The 18,732-nt window shown below is 47.8% G+C and overlaps 1 protein-coding gene across 1 annotated transcript in view; it reads left to right on the plus strand.

Annotated features, from left to right (window-relative positions):
• SP1 (Sp1 transcription factor) overlaps positions 1-6,927 on the plus strand; it is a 28,507-nt gene extending 21,580 nt beyond the window's left edge. The window contains exons 5-6 of the mRNA XM_056120107.1: positions 2,183-2,382; positions 3,170-6,927. Coding sequence (XP_055976082.1) covers positions 2,183-2,382; positions 3,170-3,483 — 514 coding nt within the window. The 3' untranslated portion in view covers positions 3,484-6,927. The remainder of the gene's footprint in view (positions 1-2,182; positions 2,383-3,169) is intronic.
• Positions 6,928-18,732: the final 11,805 nt, after the last annotated feature.

Raw genomic sequence — 18,732 nt, forward strand, 5'->3', positions numbered from 1 at the left:
CTCCCGTTCTCGTCATTGCTTTTGAAAGAGAAAGTCAAATCGTTTTTTGATGTCTTTGGGGAACAATCTGCTAGTTTTGTACTGAAATAAATAAGCATAAACATATAAAAATACCAAAACAGAAAAGTAATTTTAACTGTCTTCGTGTTGCCCAACATTACAGAATAACCTGAATCAAAAGCACTGAGAATAGTCTAGTATCCCTTTTAACCAATAACGTGGGTTTAAGTTTCTGGTTTTGGGTTGTGGTTTTTGCTGTGTGTGTGTTTTTAATTTGGGGGCCATACCTGGTGATTCTCAGGAGTAACTCCTGACTCCGCACTCAGGAACTACTTGTGGAGCTTGGGGTACCTTAGGAGATGGCTGGGAATCAAACTCATGTTGATTGCGTGCAAGGCAAGTGCCCTACTGCTTCTCTCCAGCTCCTGAACTTAAATTTCTGAAGACATTCTCTGATTTCCACCTGAGTGTGATGTCTTAGGTCTCCACCCCCTGCTATTTGTGCTATAAAATCCCAAGAATGGGGAGTTGGGGAGGGGGCTTGGAGGGTGAAAGAACGTGCTTCGCGTCTAGGAGGCCCCGGCTTACGCCATCCAGAGAGAGATCTCAGTGAGCCGAGCACGTTTTGCGTGCAGGAGGCGCTGCATGGTTCCCTGAGCACACAGCCTAGAGTAGCCCCTGCCACATGTGACCCACAACCCGGAAGAGAGAGAGAGGTCTCTCCTGAAAGCCTCCCCAGGGCTCACTAATGTATCATCTATGGAGGAAAAATGGTTTGGTAAGAATACTGGGGGTTGGGGGGCTGGAGAGAAAGTACAGAAGGTGAAGGCAGCCACGACCCTGGTTCTGATCCCCAGGACAAATCTGGCCCCTGACACCACCAGGGGTTGCTGTTGAACACAGCCGCAGAGTGTCCTGAGCATACCTGGCGGAGCCCCGACTCACTGTGCCCCTCGGGTTTTTTGTCGAGAGGAGCCTAGAGGAAGTCGGTCTTTATTACCACCTTCCCACCCCTTTTTTAAAAGTGCGGTTCATTCAGTTGCTGTTTCCCAGGTATTGTTCCCAACCAGACTCTGTTTCTGCTCAGGCTTAGCAGAGCCACGGGGCCACCACCGTAGTCTCTGGGGGCCATTTGGCCCCTGGGGTCAGACTCAGGTCCTTGGCATTCCAGGCATGTGCTCCAGCACTTTGTTTTTTGTATTTGTTTGGTTTTGGTTTTTGTCCTGGGGTGACATCTAGCGATGCTGAGGGGTTATTTCTTGCTCTGCACTCGGGAATTACTCCTGGCAAAGTGCTCAAAGGACCGTATGGGATGCTGGGGGTTGAACCCAGGCCGGCCGCAGGCAAGGCAAACACCCCATTCACTCTACTGTCACTCTGGCCCCTGCTCGGCCCTTGAAACTATCTCCCTGGCTCTAGTTCCCCTCTTTTTTTTTTTTTGCTTTTTGGGTCACACCTGGCGATGCACAGAGGTTACTCCTGGCTCTGCACTCAGGAGTTACTCCTGGCGGTGCTCAGGGGACCCAATGGGATGCTGGGGATCGAACCTGGGTCGGCCGCGTGCAAGGCAAACGCCCTACCCGCTGTGCTATCTCTCCAGCCCCCTAGTTTCCCTCTTTTGACTTCGATCTGTTTTGTATTTTTCTACTAAAGTCTTTTTAAAATTGCTGCAGCTTTTAGCCTTTTTTGTATGTTTGTTTTTGGCTCTCCCCAGCGGTGCTCTGGACTGAAACATCTGGCTCTGTGCTCAGGGCTCACTCCTGACAGTGCTCAGGCAACTGTCTGTGGTGCTGGAGATTGAACTAGGGATGACCCTGTGCAACACATGCACCTTAATCGCGGTACTTTCTCTCCAGCCCCTAAAACGTCTTACTGTTTCTTTGTTTTTCTCTTTTGATTTTGGGAGCCACACCCAGCAGTGCTCAGGGCTTATTCCGGACTCTGTGCTCAGGGATCAGTCCTGGTGGGGCGAGGGGCCTGTCTCGGGCGCTGGCTCTTGAGCCTGGGTCAGCCACGTGCAAGGCTGGTGCCTCCCCCTCTGTACGGTCTCTGCGAGCCTCCAGCCCCCACTGGGAACTGAAATTCGAAGTCGGCCTGAGTGGAGCGTCTAACGCCCGTCGACATTTGTTTGGCCTCCGTCTCCAGAGCCGTGGATGAGCCGCTGTCACCTTTCCTCTTTCAGGGGCTCTGGGGAGCCTGGCAAAAAGAAGCAGCACATTTGCCACATGCAAGGCTGTGGCAAAGTCTACGGCAAGACCTCACACCTACGGGCACACTTGCGCTGGCACACAGGCGAGAGGCCATTCTTGTGTACCTGGTCCTACTGCGGGAAGCGCTTCACACGTTCCGACGAGCTGCAGAGGCACAAACGTACCCACACAGGTGAGCAGGAGCTGTTGAAGGAAACAGAAACACAAAATCGAGCCTGTTGAAAGTGCAGGCTGTTGAAATTTCTGAGCAGCTTATGTTGGAATCTTATGTGTGAATCACACATGGAATCGGAGTTAATCTGGAAAACTTCTAAGAAGGATAAGAGCTGGGGGTATAGCTCAGCTGAAGAACACGTGTCTTCCGTGTATGAGATCCTTTTTTCACACCTCAGCTCTGCCCCAGAATACGGAAGAAAATAAGTTCTTGAAGGTCCTTTCCATCTTGCTTTACATTTTTTTTTTTCTTCTTGGGTCATACCCGGCGATGATGCGCAGGAGTTACTCCTGGTTCATGCACTCGGGAATCACTCCTGGCGGTGCTCGGGGGACCGTATGGGTGCTGGGAATCGAACCCGGGTTGGTCGGCCGCGTGCAAGGCAAACGGCCTACGTGCTGTGCTCTTGCTCCAGCCCGTTGATTTACTTTTTTAAAATATTCTTTTCATAGTCTGATCTCTTCACTCATCAGAGCAAGAGAAACAGGATTTTTCTTGTCCTTATCACTTAAAACTGACCTTATTTCAGCTAATGCAGCTTGAAAATGTTGAGTTAGGCGAGATAACTGTAATTCTTGTTTTTTTGGTTTTTTTTGGATAACTGTTATTCGATATGCCAAACACAGTAACAAGTTTCACAATGTTACTGGGCCCGCTTGAGCAAATCGATGAACAGATCGATGGGAGGATAGTGATAGTGATGGTGGTAATTCTTGAGCTGACGTTGCTTCTTTTTTGCCCTTAGGTGAGAAGAAGTTTGCCTGCCCTGAATGTCCCAAGCGCTTCATGAGGAGTGATCACCTGTCAAAGCATATCAAGACCCACCAGAATAAGAAGGGAGTCCCGGGCGTAGCCCTGAGCGTGGGCACTTTGCCCCTGGACAGTGGGGCAGGTTCAGAAGGCAGCGGCACTGCCACCCCTTCTGCCCTTATCACCACCAATATGGTTGCCATGGAGGCCATCTGTCCAGAGGGTATTGCCCGTCTTGCCAACAGTGGCATCAACGTCATGCAGGTGGCGGATCTGCAGTCCATTAATATCAGTGGCAATGGCTTCTGAGATCAGTCTCCCGGGGCAGAGACACGTGGGCCGTGCCCATCAACCCTGGGATGCAAAGTAGCGTGGGTCCAAGAGACGTGTGGGAAAGAGAGCCATGAGGCATTGAAACGCATGGTGGTGGGAAGAGTGGGGAAGGGAACGAGAAGATCCGGGGTCCCGGCACCCGCCTCTCACCAGTACCTCCTCGAAGTGGGGACTAGTAGTGGAAGCTCGTTGGTGCCTCCCTCCGAGCGTTGTTCGACCCCAGATAGCTTCTTCTTGCCCCAGCCTCCCCTGCCCGCGTTTGTCTTCTCAGCTTCCCCATGATGGGCCCCCCCTTTCCTAAAGCCATCATGCCTTGATAAATATATATGATCATTGAAATACTTTTTAACAAGAAACAGATTCTATATTATATATATATATACATATATATATAAAAGATATTTAGAGATGCATTCGCAGGGGTTGGCTGGGGGGAGAACAGAGACCATTCTGTGACCAAAATACCTTGGTCCTTTTTTTATATTGCCTTATTTCCTTATGGCTGAGCCTTGTGGTGGCGCGTCAGGCTTTTCTGTAGCTGTCGTCTTGGCTTCCCGCCAGATCACGCATTCATATTGCTCCGCTTTCAGTTCATAGACACACGCCTAATGTTTTCCCTTCCCCCTCGTCCTTTTATTTGGGATCAGCTTCTCGCACTCCTTTCCTGACTCCGCCCTTCTGTCTCCCCTTCTCTCACCTGGTCACTTCCTGTTTCGCTTTCGCTAGTGATCCCGGATGAGTGAGTGATGTCCATCTTGAAAACTCATAGTCCCAGCAGCAGAATGGAGAATCTTTGAGACCCAGGGTGATGCTTGAGGTGGCTAGAGAGTCTTCGAGATTCCGCCGACGCAGGCACCCTCTTGGTGCTGGAGAATCAGCCGCACCAGTCTTCGTTAGCTGCTCTGAGCATTTAAGAGGCAGAAGAGAAGTCTTTCTCTGGAATGGTGGAAGAGACCCTTTGGAGTTAGAATCTGGGATCAGTTAGTATAAACTGCCAAGAGGTCAAAGAATAGGTAGGGGCTTCCGGTAGGAAAATGATGTGCTCAGAAGGGGAATGTGACTCATGGTGGTCTGGAGTTTGTGAGACTTTTGGACTGGTCCGGCCGTCTTCCAGAGTAGCTCTGAGCTTTGAAATTTGGGCTTCTGAGTTCCCATTTGAAAGGAAATACGTTTCCTCTTGGACATCCCCAGTAGTTTCTTTTCCATTATGTTCTTAAGGAGGATCAGCCAGTGAGTCTGTCCCGGTTCCGTTCTTCAGAACTCCAGCGCACCCACTAGTGGTCAGGCAAGGTTCTTTGATCTTTTCCCTTAACCTTATTTAGGTAGTTCCCAAGGGAAAAGGAAGCACATGATCATGGGAATGGTAGCCCAGAACAAAAAGGAATCTTGTCTTGCCCGCTAGGGCGCACGGGAGAGATCGGTAGAAACCATTCTGTTTTCTCCACGGCCCGATTCCTGAAGAGACTGATCCAAAAATTATAGCGGCAGGGAATTCTTAGTGCGTTTGGCACTGAGATTTAAATGTAACCAGAGTTGTCCTCAAGGCCCAGCCATTAAAACATTGTCTCTCTCGACCTTCTGCTATCTTGCTAGAGAGATTTTCACTGTGAGTAAGTGTGGAAATGACTGTGTGAATGTGTGTGATCTGTTAGGTTGGGGATAGGTTTTCTGCTAGCCAATACTAAAAGAGACCGGCAATAAAAAAGTTACCCTAATCTGATAGAAAGTGAAGTGTTTGTGTATGACTGTGTATGACTGTGTGTTTGTGTCTGTATATATCTACACACAGATGAGAAATTATATTTGAAATCGTTATAAAATAAATCAAATTCAGATCAAAATGCCTTTCAGGCCATAACCTAGAAATCTACCTTAAAAACTGGGTATGTTCCTGAGGTCATTTCTTTGCTTATGCTAAATTAGTTACAATTATGAATGGGGGATATATCCTATTGCACTTTTAAAAGAAGAAACTATTTTTTGTTTGAAAGTGAAACCAACATCCAGATCTATATCAATCCTAGTACCTTTCATAAGGCTTTTTTACCCTGACTACAGACAGATGATGCTATGATCGTTCTGCATATTTTATATAAAATCTATCCGAGTTTCATGTTTAACTTGAGAAACAATAATTGCTAATATTCTAAACATTGTTCACGCTACTTGGTCATTTCTATGCGACTTAATACTGTTTGTAATACTCAGGAACTATTGCAAGGAACTTTCCCCAAATCAAATTTTATTAATGCCGAAGTGTAAGTTGTCCAAGCCCAACCACATAACACCCTCTAGTCCCACGGAAAGGCAGAACCCAATATCTGGTTTAGCAATCTATAATCATGTACATAGGCATCTTTGGGAGGAAAGTATAGGATGACTCGAAAGTGTGCAGTATTTTGCTAGAACATTTCAAGTTATGAAATCTTCAGTATGAAATTATTAGATGTAAAATAGCTTGATGATGCTGAGGACTCCAAGTGTTTAGAAGGTTCTTTGATGATGTTTTTCTCTGGGATGGAACGCTGGTTTACCTTGAAATCTTTGTTAACATTACTACGAGTGAATTTATATCCCGTTCTTTTCACTTCCCCAATTTCCTTCTCACCGAAGAAGTCCCAAATATAGTAGTGTCTTGTTTGGTCCCCAAACTGAAGCAGCTTCTGCTTTTGTTCCCTCGAAGCAATGAGTCACTCAGTCTTGCCCACAGGAAGACAGGAGCCTGCATTCCTTGAGTCAGGAGCTCATTGCTGAAAATCCCTTCCCCGAACTTTTGGCCAGCAGAAATTAATGTAGCCTACAGGTATCTTGATTCCCATTTTTTTTTTTTTTGTTTTTTAATGAGTTGCTTGTTCATTTAATTTTTCTAGTGACCAAACCTTGCAAGGCGGGGGATGCCCAGAGGAGTGATGATCGCAAAACACTCATTTCCCTTGTCCTTTCAGGTTGTCCATTCACATTCATCTGCCTGTCATTTGACTCACTTTCTACCCAGAGCAGTAAGGACTCACACCATCTTCCTTCAGGGAACTTCCAGTGGCACCGCGCTCGCAGGTGCCACGCGGAATTCAGCTGGATAGCTGTTTCTCAGCCTGGTTCTGAATAAGTAGAACCATTGATCCCAGAAAGTATAGACTGAAGAGTGGGGTAAAGATTATGATTGGGGGAGGGTTAGAGACAAAAGCTGTAAATTACTATGGCTGATTGATTTATTTCTACTATATACATATATATATTTTTTGCTTTTGTATATCCTATATAGGAAACTAAGCATTGTATTTTTTTAACAAATCTGAGAAAGCACTATGAACTGCAGATGTTTGACTTTCAGAATATATTTTGTATTGTTAATATCTTCACATTGTGTGAATACTGGAAGCTGCAGATCTTTGCTAGAACGCAATAAATTTATAGACTTTTTGAGGGGTTCTGGGGGTATTAATCAGGCCCCTGTTACGCTTTGGGGGAGCCCTGGTGCTACTTGCTTAAAGTTTGCATTCAATTGTCAGTACCTTGATGCCTTTTCGATCTTGTGATCAGATCAATGAGTTTTGGAGAGCCAACTGTGAGGAAGGGAGGATGGTCTTGCGGCCGGCCTTGTGAGGAGCCCTTGGCACGCGGAGCTCTCCGCCCCCTGCTCAAAGCTGGGTAGCCTCTTGGGCTTGGGAGGGGAAGCGGGAAGTCTCAGCCTCATCTCCCTCCGAAGAGAGCCAGCAGCTTACAGGCAACGAGGCTTTGGGGAAGGGGAGGAGGGGATGGCATTTCTCCAGCCCCGGAAAACGTGGCTCTTGGAAACTGCTGATCAAGTCCGGGCAGGTTATTCCTTGAGTTCGGGAGCCTGGGCTCTCTCCAGGGCCTCCCTTGGCGCTCCTCCTGGGGTGCAGACCTCCCTGAGGAGGATGAGCAGACCAGCTTTGAGGTTGACCTGCTTCCTTTGACGTCCCGCAAGGCCACTCCCGGGAGGACATTAAGCAGCCTTGAGGCTTCAGTTCCTGTTCCCTCTTCCAGAGTTGAGTCACTTGCCCGGACCGAAGGCTGGGACAGTCAGGGGAGGACCTTGCTGCGTCCCTCCCCTGATCGTTGTCTGCTCTGACTCCCCTAAACCACAGAGATCTCCTCTATGATTTTCAAGGAAAGAAATTAGTATTTTGCCCCCCCTTTCCCCGTCCTTACCAGACAGCCTCGGCCTGCCTCCTCTCGCTAAGCTGAAAGAGGTTCTTCGCTCTCCTTCGGGAACAGGGAGAAAAGCTCACTACGGATGGAGATTTAGCTGGGGCCGCAGGCAGGGTGTTTCTGAGACCTGGCCCGGGATGGGGGAGGGGCGATCCTTCGCTTTCAGGAATTACACTGTGCCTTCACACGGAATAGACTTTGTCTACCCAGCTCTCTGCCTTCCCGGTGTGGAGAAGGGCAGGTCTCCGTATTTCTGACCACCGACTTTCCCCCAGGGGCCCCCACGGCCCGCCCCTGAGTCTAGGGTCTAGTCTTTCGGGGAAAGGGGGGATATGCCGAGACCCGAGACCGACTAGAGGCGACCCGGCCCCTTCTACGCACAGCGGTGGCAGCTGCCCCAGGCTGTCACCGCAGGGGGAGCGGAGGGCAGGGGAGAGGTGGGGGTCCGGTCTGGTGCCTAAAACAAGTTTCTCTTAACACTTTTCTGGTGATAACCAGTCTCCTTACCACTGTTGCCTTTTAAAGTCTCAATAGTCTCATGCTGTGTGGTTGGTTCCAATCCAATTATCACCAGGGCTGTGGGGAAATACTTTTAAATGCACTCTCATCTTTCTGACTCTTCTCCTTGATCTTGTGTATGTATGACGCTAATCTCTCGTCTTTTGGTTTCTTCCTGCTCTTGTATCTTCCTTTCTTGTCTTTGCAGCGGGTGACCTTTTGTCTCTGGTGTTTGTCTCTGGTGTTTTGGGGCTTTTTTCCTTTTTCTTTTTTCCTTTTTTTCTTTTTTTTTCCCTTTTTTTTGGCTTTTTTGTACAAAGATTAGTTTCAATAGCCTGTAGTTCCTTTGTAAACCAATTAAAAAAAGTTTTTTTTTTTTAATAAAAATCCATGTCTGGTTTGTTGAGAGGGTTGGGCATGGGAGGTTATGGTTATGACTTCTATGCTGAACCCAGCAAAGGGTTCCTTGCCACACTGTATCGTGCTTCCATGTTAAACTGGTTATTATACTTAACACAAGTATATAGTTTCGAAACGAAATCATTGTGCCACAACTACACAGAAAAGTGAAGAATCAGTCCCAATTAAAAAATATATAGGTATTTCTATTTGGAGGGTTTTTTTATTTAAGTGAAAGTTGCAAAGCTGCCTGCGTTCCCCTTACCTCGTTTTCTCCATTAACATACGGTATATTGTCAAAACTAAGAAATTGGCACTGTTAGATTATACTAGCTCAGCCTTACACCTGATGAATCGCATCATTTTCCCCATTGATACTTCCATTGCAGGATCTATTTAAAACATTTTTAGATGATATATATACATATATATCTCTTCATTCTCTGATCTGATAGTTTATTAGACCTGACTTATTTTTCATGATAGACAGTATCAGCCGGGTGTTCTACAAGCACTCATTTTTCTGGATTTTGTACGTGTGATGTGGGGACACCTGAAGGTACTCCGGGATCTACTTTCAGCGATGTGCTTGGAAGCGGGGCACCCGCCTCATGGTGCTGGAACCACACAGTGCCAAGGAGCAGACCTGGGACTCCTGGTCAAAAGCATGCGCTCAGCCGTTCCAGTTTTTCTCTCTGGCACAGAGGAGTGGGGTTTTTTGGGTTTTTTTCCCTATTTTTTTGCGGGGGGGGGCTGGGTCATTACTTAACTACTATAATCTTGTTTACTCCTGGCTCTGTTCGGAGATCACTCCTGGCTGGCTCAGAACCGTATTTGATGCCAGGGTACTTATCTTGGTCAGCCACATGCAAAGCAAGCACCCTTCCCTTGTGCTCTTGCTTTGGCCCTGGAACAGTGATTTTCAACCTTTCGTGCCTCTGCCTGACGCAGTCTGAGGACTATGGTTCCTACTGCTGTGCAATCTCCAAGTCGGCTTTGATGTTTTTCTGATTATTAGATTGAGTGTTGAAAGTACAGCAGAAGTCACAAAGCTGGAGAGCGTATTCCAAAGTCTGAACCCCAGCATTCCTTGGTGCCCTAAGCCCCAGGAGCCCCCTCAAAACTGAGCTAGACGCCTCCTATCACCATTTGGTGTAACCCCCAAAAGCCATTAGAAGATTGTATGTTGTGACCCAGTGGTAGAACACGGGCCTTTCAGGTTTGAGACCCGAGCTTAAATCCCCAGTACTACAAAATAACCGTGATATTTAGTGACTCTACGATGTTCTGACCACTCCATTGTGTTGAAAATAAAAATAAGTCGGGCCCAGACACAAGGTTCATCACTGACAAGTGAGGCAGATAACCACTAATCACGAGTCAATCCCGACACCCGTTTTCACCACGTGCCCTATTTCATGGAGAAAATAGGAGCATGAATTTCCTTACTCTGTCTTCTCACGCCCAGAAGGCAATCAGTGGACTGGAAGGACTGGGTTTGAGCAGCAACTTCACAAGATTGAAAAGAAAAACTCGTTGCACCCCACTTTTTGCGAACAGATTTGTTATGTAATCTAGGGTGAGGGTGAACAGCAGGGCACCGGCCCGGGTTTGATCTCCAACGCCACAAACGTTCCCCTGAGCCCTGCCAGGAGTGATGCCTGAGTGCAGAGCCCAAACCCAAAACAAGGCCAGAATGCTAATACAGTGTGAAAAGGCACTTGCATGCATCTGACCCCACTGGGTCCCAGGCACCTCGTGGTCCCAAAACCCTCTTCAGAATCAATGATTCTGCGGCATATAGCATACTTATCAATGCCAATATACTTCTCTCAGAAGATAATTTTTTCCCTTTGTGCTTTCAGCCTTTTTAAAAACCTTTATTTTTAAATAGTATTTATAGTTGCTGTTCTGACATTTTCTCCTTTCATCATCAATCTCTCCTGGGTTCCTTTTGTTAGCCTATAAGCGTGTTAAAGTCTTTCTCTGAGCCCATTATGAAAAGCCTTCACTTCCTACTTCAAGCATACCTTTCCATTTTCAAACTTGAGATAGTTTACAGTCAGTTTGTTTCTTGATTGACTGCCCAGACTGTTCAGCACCCATTAGTTACCAAATGGTTCCTTGTAACGTGTTTACTACAGTTGACAGCTGAAAAAAAAGGAACTATGGTTGACTGCACCATCTTAAAACTTGCTTCCTGTAGAGTGTGAAACTGATACTTTCCTGGTTCTCCAACCTCTCTATTTTTAGTCACTCGTGGTCACATCTTCCCCTCTTCCTCCCATATTGGCGTTCCTGCCAGGCAGTTATTGCAACAGGCTGCAGACATGCTTTCCATGCAGGGTGCCTGGGTTTGATCTCTGGCACTGCAAGGTCCCCTGTGCAAGGCTGGGACTGACCCCTGAGTACTACCAGGTATAGCACAGAAAAATAAAGCTTAGTGTTTGTCTTGTGTTTTTTCCTTATTCCGCCTCCCTTAAACATATTTCATATTTCATATAGCTATTACATTCATGTTGATTCCCACATCTTAAGCCCTAACTTTTCTCTGGCAGCCTGCAAACTGAACATTTGCATCTGGATGTCCCACAGTTCATGCGTAAGAAAGGGACAATTCTGTTTCTTATCTCACTTAACAGTATAACTTGTTGATCATTGAACAGTATTCATTTTCCTTGATTTGAAACCTCAGAATTCTTTCTTTCAACAGCATTTGACTATCAGTCTTAGCAATCTTACCAATTCAACATAATTCTCTCCCCACTTTTTTTTTTTAACCACTTCTCCAAGTGCCTTACCACTGAGCTATGTCACAGCCAGCCCCTCCTTTTAAAAAGGTTAATTTCTGGGCTGGAGAGAATATAGCAGATTAGGCGCTTGTCTTGCAGGCAGCCAAGCATGGTCTGATTCCCTAACACCACCTAGGATTCCCGGAGCACCTGTAGGAATAATTCCAGAGCACACAGCCAGGAGTAAACCCTGAACACACCAGGTGTAGCTCAAACCAACATTTTTATTTCCACTGCCCTGGCATTTTAGCTACACATTTGTGTAGGGGTTTTCTTTTAGCACGTGCTGTGTGTGTGTGTGTGTGTGGCAGGGTGGGGGTGGGGGGCGCAAGGGAGGGCTGGGGCCACATCAGAAGTGCTCAAGGGGCTACGGCTGGCTCTCCTCAGGTCAGCCTGACCAGGGAACCAGCTGGCGAAAGGGAGCAGGGAACATACCTGGCATTCGAAGTATGCAAACCAGTAAGCTTTGTCCCCCATAGGACATCTGTATGTCATCTCCCTGCTTCGAGTCTCCTGTACCCCAGTCACCCATCTTCCAAACTGAACATTAATCCCAAACTAAAGTCAACAGATTAGGAACCTCAGGCCAGAGGGATGGAATAGCAGGTAAGCATTGAGCCGAGGACCTTATACAGGTCAAGTACTGTACCTTGCACCTGGCTGACCTGGGTTTGTTCTGCAGCACCCCACAGGGACCTCTGAGCTCTGCCAGGAGTGAACCCTGAGCGCAAGAGCTAGGAGTAAGACCTGAGCATTGGGTGTGGCACACAAAGAATTGAACAGTTTTCTAGTGTGGTCCCAGTGTGTCTTTAAAGTTAATTCCAGGGGCTGGAGCGATAGCACAGCAGGTAGGGCGTTTGCCTTGCACGCGGCCGACCCGGGTTCGATCCCCAGCATCTCATATGGTCCCCCGAACACCGCCAGGAGTTCCTAAGTGTATGAGCTAGGAGGAACCCCTGTGCAACGCCACGTGTGATCCAAAAAAAAAAAACATTTATTTCCAGGGGCTTAAGCGATAGTAGGGCACTTGCCTTGCACATGGTCAACCTGAATTGGATCCCTGGCATCCCATCTGTTTCCTCCAGAACTGGCAGGAGTCATTCCTGAGTGCAGCACCAGGAGTAACCCCTGATACTGCCAGGTGTGGTCCCCAAACAAAACAAACCTTCCCCAAAAAAAGAGATTATTTTCAGCTTTCCCTTTCTCCTATACTCCCAATCTGTTTCAGACCTCTTTATCCTTGGTGTCTGCCTGTAACAATCTTTTATTTGTTATGAGTGGGTTGACTTTGCTTTTGGTTTTCCGGGGATTGAACGGAGATTGTTGTCTGTGTGCAAGGCAAACACTGTCACTCCACCCATCAGTGGGTTTTCTTTGAGATCATTCAAATATTTCTTCTCAGTGACACCTTCTTGTTTTCGGGCCACGCCCAGCTCAGCTGGGGTGGTGGGCAGGAGTGTTGCCCCAGGCCATGCTGGAGGACAATACAGATCTAAGGTGCTGGGCTCAAACCTGGGCTTCCTACCCTTTGAACTGATTTCTCAGGCTCTTGGGCAACTTTCCCCCTTGCTTTCTGTGCCCTGGACAGAAAACCAGCACATACCGACTGTGTGCAAGACAAGCGCCCTACCCGCTGTACTCTCGCTCAGCCTCTGAAAATAACTTTGAAGACACACTGAGACCATATTGGAAAGTTGTTCAATTTTTTTCTTTTTTTTTCTTTTTTGTTTTTTGGGTCACACCCGGCAGTGCACAGAGATTACTCCTGGCTCTGCACTCAGGAATGACCCCTGGCGATGCTCGGGGGATCATACGGGATGCTGGGAATCGAACCCAGGTCGGCCGCGTGCAAGGCAAAAGCCCTACCCGCTGAGCTATTGCTCCAGCCCCTGTTCAGTTTTTTCTTGTGTGCCACACTTGGTGCTCAAGTCTTATTCCTGGTTCTTGTGCTTAGGGTTCACTTCTGGCTAATTTGATCTTCCTGCTCTTGTTTATATTCTAGACTTGACACAAACTTTTCTGGTCGCTCATTGACATATGGGCTGGAGCGATAGCACAGTGGGTAGGGCGTCTGCCTTGCACGCAGCCAACATGGCTGACCCGAGTTCGATTCCTCTGCCCCTCTCGGAGAGCCCGGCAAGCTACCGAGAGTATTCGATATGCCAGACACAGTAACAACAAAGTGTCCAATGGAGACGTTACTGGGCCCGCTCGAGCAAATTGATGATCAACGGGACGGCCTTTACTTTTACTTTACTTTACATTGACATATCTTTTTGCCTTTCTAAACTATGAATTCCTGGAGGATATATCACATGTACATTTGAGAATGTTGTACCTGAGGAAACTCTTGGGGGCATGGGAGGTGGTTTGGTTCACACCTGGCAGTGCTCGGGAGCTGCTTGGGGATTGCTCCCGGCAGTGCACAGAGGATTAGGCAAGACTGGAGATCAAATCTTGGCCGCCTCCGTGCAAATCTGCAAATCACACATTGAAATTTAGGAAAGAGAACACACCCAAGTACTACTTCCAGCTCTGTTTCGGGATCATCCCCAATGGTGATTGAAGCCTCCTGAATGCAAAACGGACTCTAGACCTGAAATATTTGGATCCCGAGGGGCCAGAGAGATAGCTCAATAGGGTGAGCACATGCTTTTCATGTGGGAGGTCTGAGTTCTATCCCCAGCATCCCCACCATCCTCGCAGCACAATCAGGTGTGCCTGAGGACAAGATCGAGCACCTGGGGACCAGGGAGAAAAGTCCCAAGTTTGATTCCTGGTACCACATGGTCCCCTGAGCTTGCTCCAGCACTTTTGGGGGCGGCCCCTAAAACAAAACAAAAAGACGTTTTCAGATGTTCTCTGAGTCAAAGAAATAAACAATTCACTTTAGATAGTTGTTGGCATCAAAAGCAAATTATGACTGCAGATTTCAAGAGGTCATAGTGATTTTGGGTGGGGCAGGTCACACCCAGCGATGCTCAGGGGTTACTCCCAGCTCTGCACTCAGGAATTACACCTTACACCTGGTGGTGCTTGGGGAATCATGGCAAACTCGGGATTGAATCCGGATCGGTCGTGTGCAAGGAAAACACTCTATTGCTGTACTATTGCTCTGGCCCCATAATGATTTTGCGGGGCAAGGGGAGTTCAGAGCACTCAGTATTTTTATCAGGACAGTAAAACTGGAGTAGCTCTTTAATTGGGTGGCAGCTTTGGGGTGTGGATGTGATTGTCGAGGGTTCCAGAAGTACAGGGAGGTGGGGAAAGGTAGCCCATCCCGACCCCCAGGAAACCTGGAGATTTCAGTCACAAAACCCACATACCCAAATTTCCAGCAAATTATGTCTCGGTGAGGTCTGCCTTGAGACAGTGGAGTCAAGCTGGGAGTCTGTTGGCGATTTTGGACTGTGGAATCAAACAGCTGCCAGGGGCTCTGTTTGGGTGAACACCAGGCTGACCCACCCCCCTCCAACTTATTGTCGTCTGTTCAGCCATGCATGAGTCCAAGATTAACTGCGATTTTTTTTTTGTTTTGCTTTTTGGGTCACACCCAGCAATGTGCAGGGATTACTCCTGGCTCATGCACTCAGGAATTACTCCTGGCGGTGCTTGGGGGACCATATGGGACGCCAGGGATCGAACCCAGGTCGGTCGCATGCAAGGCAAATGCCCTATCCACTGCTCCGGCCCTTAACTGCGATTTTTTTTTAACTCTTTTGAGATTATTCATGGGTCTCTGAAATAAGTCTGACAAATGAGCTTGTATAGATGAGCTGGAGGTGGTTTGTGGGCATGACTCCCACATACCTAATTTTGGTCGTTTACTCTCTTGGTAAACTTGGTCCCAAGTTGTTGGGGTCCGGCCAAAGGCGCAGCAGCAATTTTGGGGTATCAGGAAGCCTGAAGCCACCCTCAGGCTGCTGATACACTTGCCCTGCAGGAACAGGATGACCTGCTGGCGGAACACGCCTCCTCCTGGCCCCCATAATGATTTTATTTTGCATACAGAACTAGGAAGCTGTGCTGAGACCCCTTCTGAAGACTTTCCTAATTCCTGGGTGGGAGACAGTACAGTGGGTAGGATACTTGTCTTGCACATGGCTTGCACACGGGTTTGATCCCTGGCACTGCATATGGTCCCCTGAGTCCCACCAGGAGTGATCCTTAAGCACAGAGCCCAGGTAAACCCTGAGCACTGCTGGGAGTGGCACCAAAAATAAACCAAAAAAGGATAATTTCCTAATCCCTCAACTCAGGATCTTCACATTTCTTTTTTTTTCTTTCTTTCTTCTTTTTTTTTTTAATATAACATAGGAGCAAGAATCTTCACATTTCTGTCCCCATCTAAACTCTAACTTCTAGAGGGCTGGAGCGATAGCACAGTGGGTAGAGCGTTTGCCTTGCACGCAGCCGACCCGGGTTCGATCCCCAGCATCCCATATGGTCCCCTGAGCACCGCCAGGAGTAACTCCTGAGTGCAGAGCCAGGAGGAACCCCTGTGCATCGCCGGGTGTGACCCAAAAAGCAAAATAAATAAATAAATAAATAAACTCTAACTTCTAATTGCCCAGAGAATGGCAAATGTTTCTCTCTGTCTCTCATCTCTCTCTGTCTCTGTCTGTCTGTCTGTCTGTCTGTCTATTGCTCTCTCTCTCTCTCATTCTCTCCCTTTCATCTCTCTCTGTCTCTGTCTGTCTCTCTGTCTGTCTGTCTGTCTATTGCTCTCTCTCTCTCTCATTCTCTCCCTTTCTTCTTTTTGCAGTGCTAGAGATGGAACCCAGGACCTCCTGTATGCAAGGCAAATGCTCTAGGCTACACTCCCAGGCCTGGAATGTTTCTCTCTGAGAGAAGTAATTATTGAAGACTGCCTTCTGTCCTGCTCCTTACCTTGCTGCCCTTTGGAGGAGAGTCCCCTGAGACACTCCAGACACAAGAAGCTATTTGACCCTCAACCCCTCTCCTTATCTGATCCAGGAGCCAGGCCAGGAAGAAGCTCTGAGAGCAGCATCCCACACCCCTTGCGGGGCCCAGCAGATGCCTCCCGGAGTAGGAGGAGGAATGGGCGGCCATCCGTCCGCCCCTAGCTCTGCTCATGCCTCCGGCTCTTCTTCATAGCTACCGGAGTCTCTACTCTCTTTTCCCACGGAACCCACGGAAGGGATCCAGAATCAGGGGTTACTACTTGGGTGAAAACAGCTCTGCACATGCCCCCTTGATCCTGGCCCTTGCAGAGGTTCCAAGATGGTAGCTGGTCACCGAATCTTGAAAAGGTAAAAGGTGATCGTCAATTTGCTCGAGCGGGCCCAGTAACGTCTCCATTGGAGACTTTGTTGTTACTGTGTCTGGCATATCGAATACTCTCGGTAGCTTGTCGGGCTCTCCGAGAGGGGTGGAGGAATTGAACTTGGGTCGGCCATGTTGGCTGCGTGCAAGGCAAACGCCCTACCGCTGTGCTATCGCTCCAGCCCGAATCTTGAAAGCCTGATGAAATCTTGCAAAGTCCAGAGGTTAGAACTTTTGTGTTAATTTTCAAGAATACTTGGGAAACAGCCTGTCAAGGGCATGCAGATCCCTTTTTCTTTTTTTTCTTTTTGGGTCACACCCAGCGATGCTCTGAGGTTCCTCCTGGCTCTGCACTCCGGAATTCCTCCAGGCGGTGCTTGGGGGACCATATGGGATGCCGAGGATGGTATCCTGGTCCACCCCAACTGCTATGCTATCAAGGGCATGCAGATCTGAAAAGTCACTAAGTATCTGAAGGATGTCACTCAGCAGAAACAATGTGTAGAGGCTGGAGCAGAAGTACAGGGGGTAAGACGCTGCCTTCACGTGGTCACCCTGGGTTCCATCTCTGGCACCCAGATGGTCTCCCAAGCACCGCCAGGAATAGTTACTGAGTGCAGAAGTAGGTGGTTGGGTTGAGTTTTTCTTTTTTTTTTTTCCCCTTTTTGGGTCAACCCAGTCAAACTCCCTACCTGCTGTACTTTGACCCTCAGGAGTAATTCTTGAGCACAGTGTGGCCCCAAGACCAAAACAAAACAAAACAAAACAAAAAACAATGTGTGCCTGACTGGCATTACAATGGTGGCATTGGGAAGTGCAACCAGGACTGAATTTTCACTACATAGGTTTAAAATGCAGAGAATAGCTGACCTTACGGGTTTAGATGTAGATTCTCCGGTCATTGAATATATCCAGGTGAACCCAAGATCTCCTCGGAATTTACAGGGCTCATGTCAGATCAGCCCGTTCATGAGTTTTTTGGGCCACATTGAATGACCCGACTGAAAGGGAGCAAATTGTTCCTAAACCTGAAGAAGAGGTTGCATTATTGCGGAAGAATCCGAAGAGGTAAAAACAGCAGGAGAGGGGCTGGAGCAATAGCACAGCGGGTAGGGCGTTTGCCTTGCACGCGGCCGACCCAGGTTCGATTCCCAGCATCCCATATGGTCCCCTGAGCACCACCAGGAGTGATTCCTGAGTGCAGAGCCAGGAGTTACCCCTGGGCATCGCCAGGTGTGACCCTAAAAGCAAAAAAACAAAAACAAAAACAAAAAAAAACAGCAGAAGAATATGCTTGACATAAAATAAATAGAAATCTAAGTAAACCGTTGGTTGTATTTATTAGTAAAATATTTCAAATGTTCCTGGCAAGCTACCTGTGATGTATCTGATATGCCAAACACAGTAACAACAAGTCTCACGATGGAGACGTTACTGGGCCCGCTTGAGCAAATCAATGAAAAACGGGAGGACAGTGCTGCTAAGTGCTTATAAAAGGGATTTTTTTTTTAAAGTTACTACTCAGGATCGAGAGAGCTATCTGGATAGGCCTTGCATTCATCTAAACAGCACCCTATAGGGGCTGGAGCGATGGCACAGCGGGTAGGGCGTTTGCCTTGCACGCAGCCAACCTTGGCGACCCGGGTTCGGTTCCCAGCATCCCATATGGTCCCCCGAGCACCGCCAGGAGTAACCCCTGAGCATCGCCGGGTGTGACCCAAAAAGCAAAAAATAAATAAATAAATAAACAGCACCCTATATTGTTTCAAAGTCCCACCAGAGTGATCCCTGGGTGCAGAGCCAGGAGTAAATCCTATGCACCACTGATCATGGCACCAACACCTTCCCCCCCAAGTAAGTAAGTAAGTAAGTAAAGGCCCTCCCGTTGATCGTCGATTTGCTCGAGCGGGCCCAGTAACGTCTCCATTGGAGACTTTGTTGTTACTGTGTCTGGCATATCGAATACTCTGGGTAGCTTGCCGGGCTCTCCACAAAAAAATTAAAAAAAGAGTAATTTCTGAGCACAGCTGTATGTAGTCCACAACCAAACAAACTAAAAGGTACTTCGGGCCTGGAG

Source organism: Sorex fumeus, unplaced genomic scaffold (genome assembly GCF_029834395.1).
Source record: "Sorex fumeus unplaced genomic scaffold, SorFum_2.1 ptg000042l, whole genome shotgun sequence".
Classification (NCBI taxonomy): Eukaryota; Metazoa; Chordata; class Mammalia; order Eulipotyphla; family Soricidae; genus Sorex; species Sorex fumeus.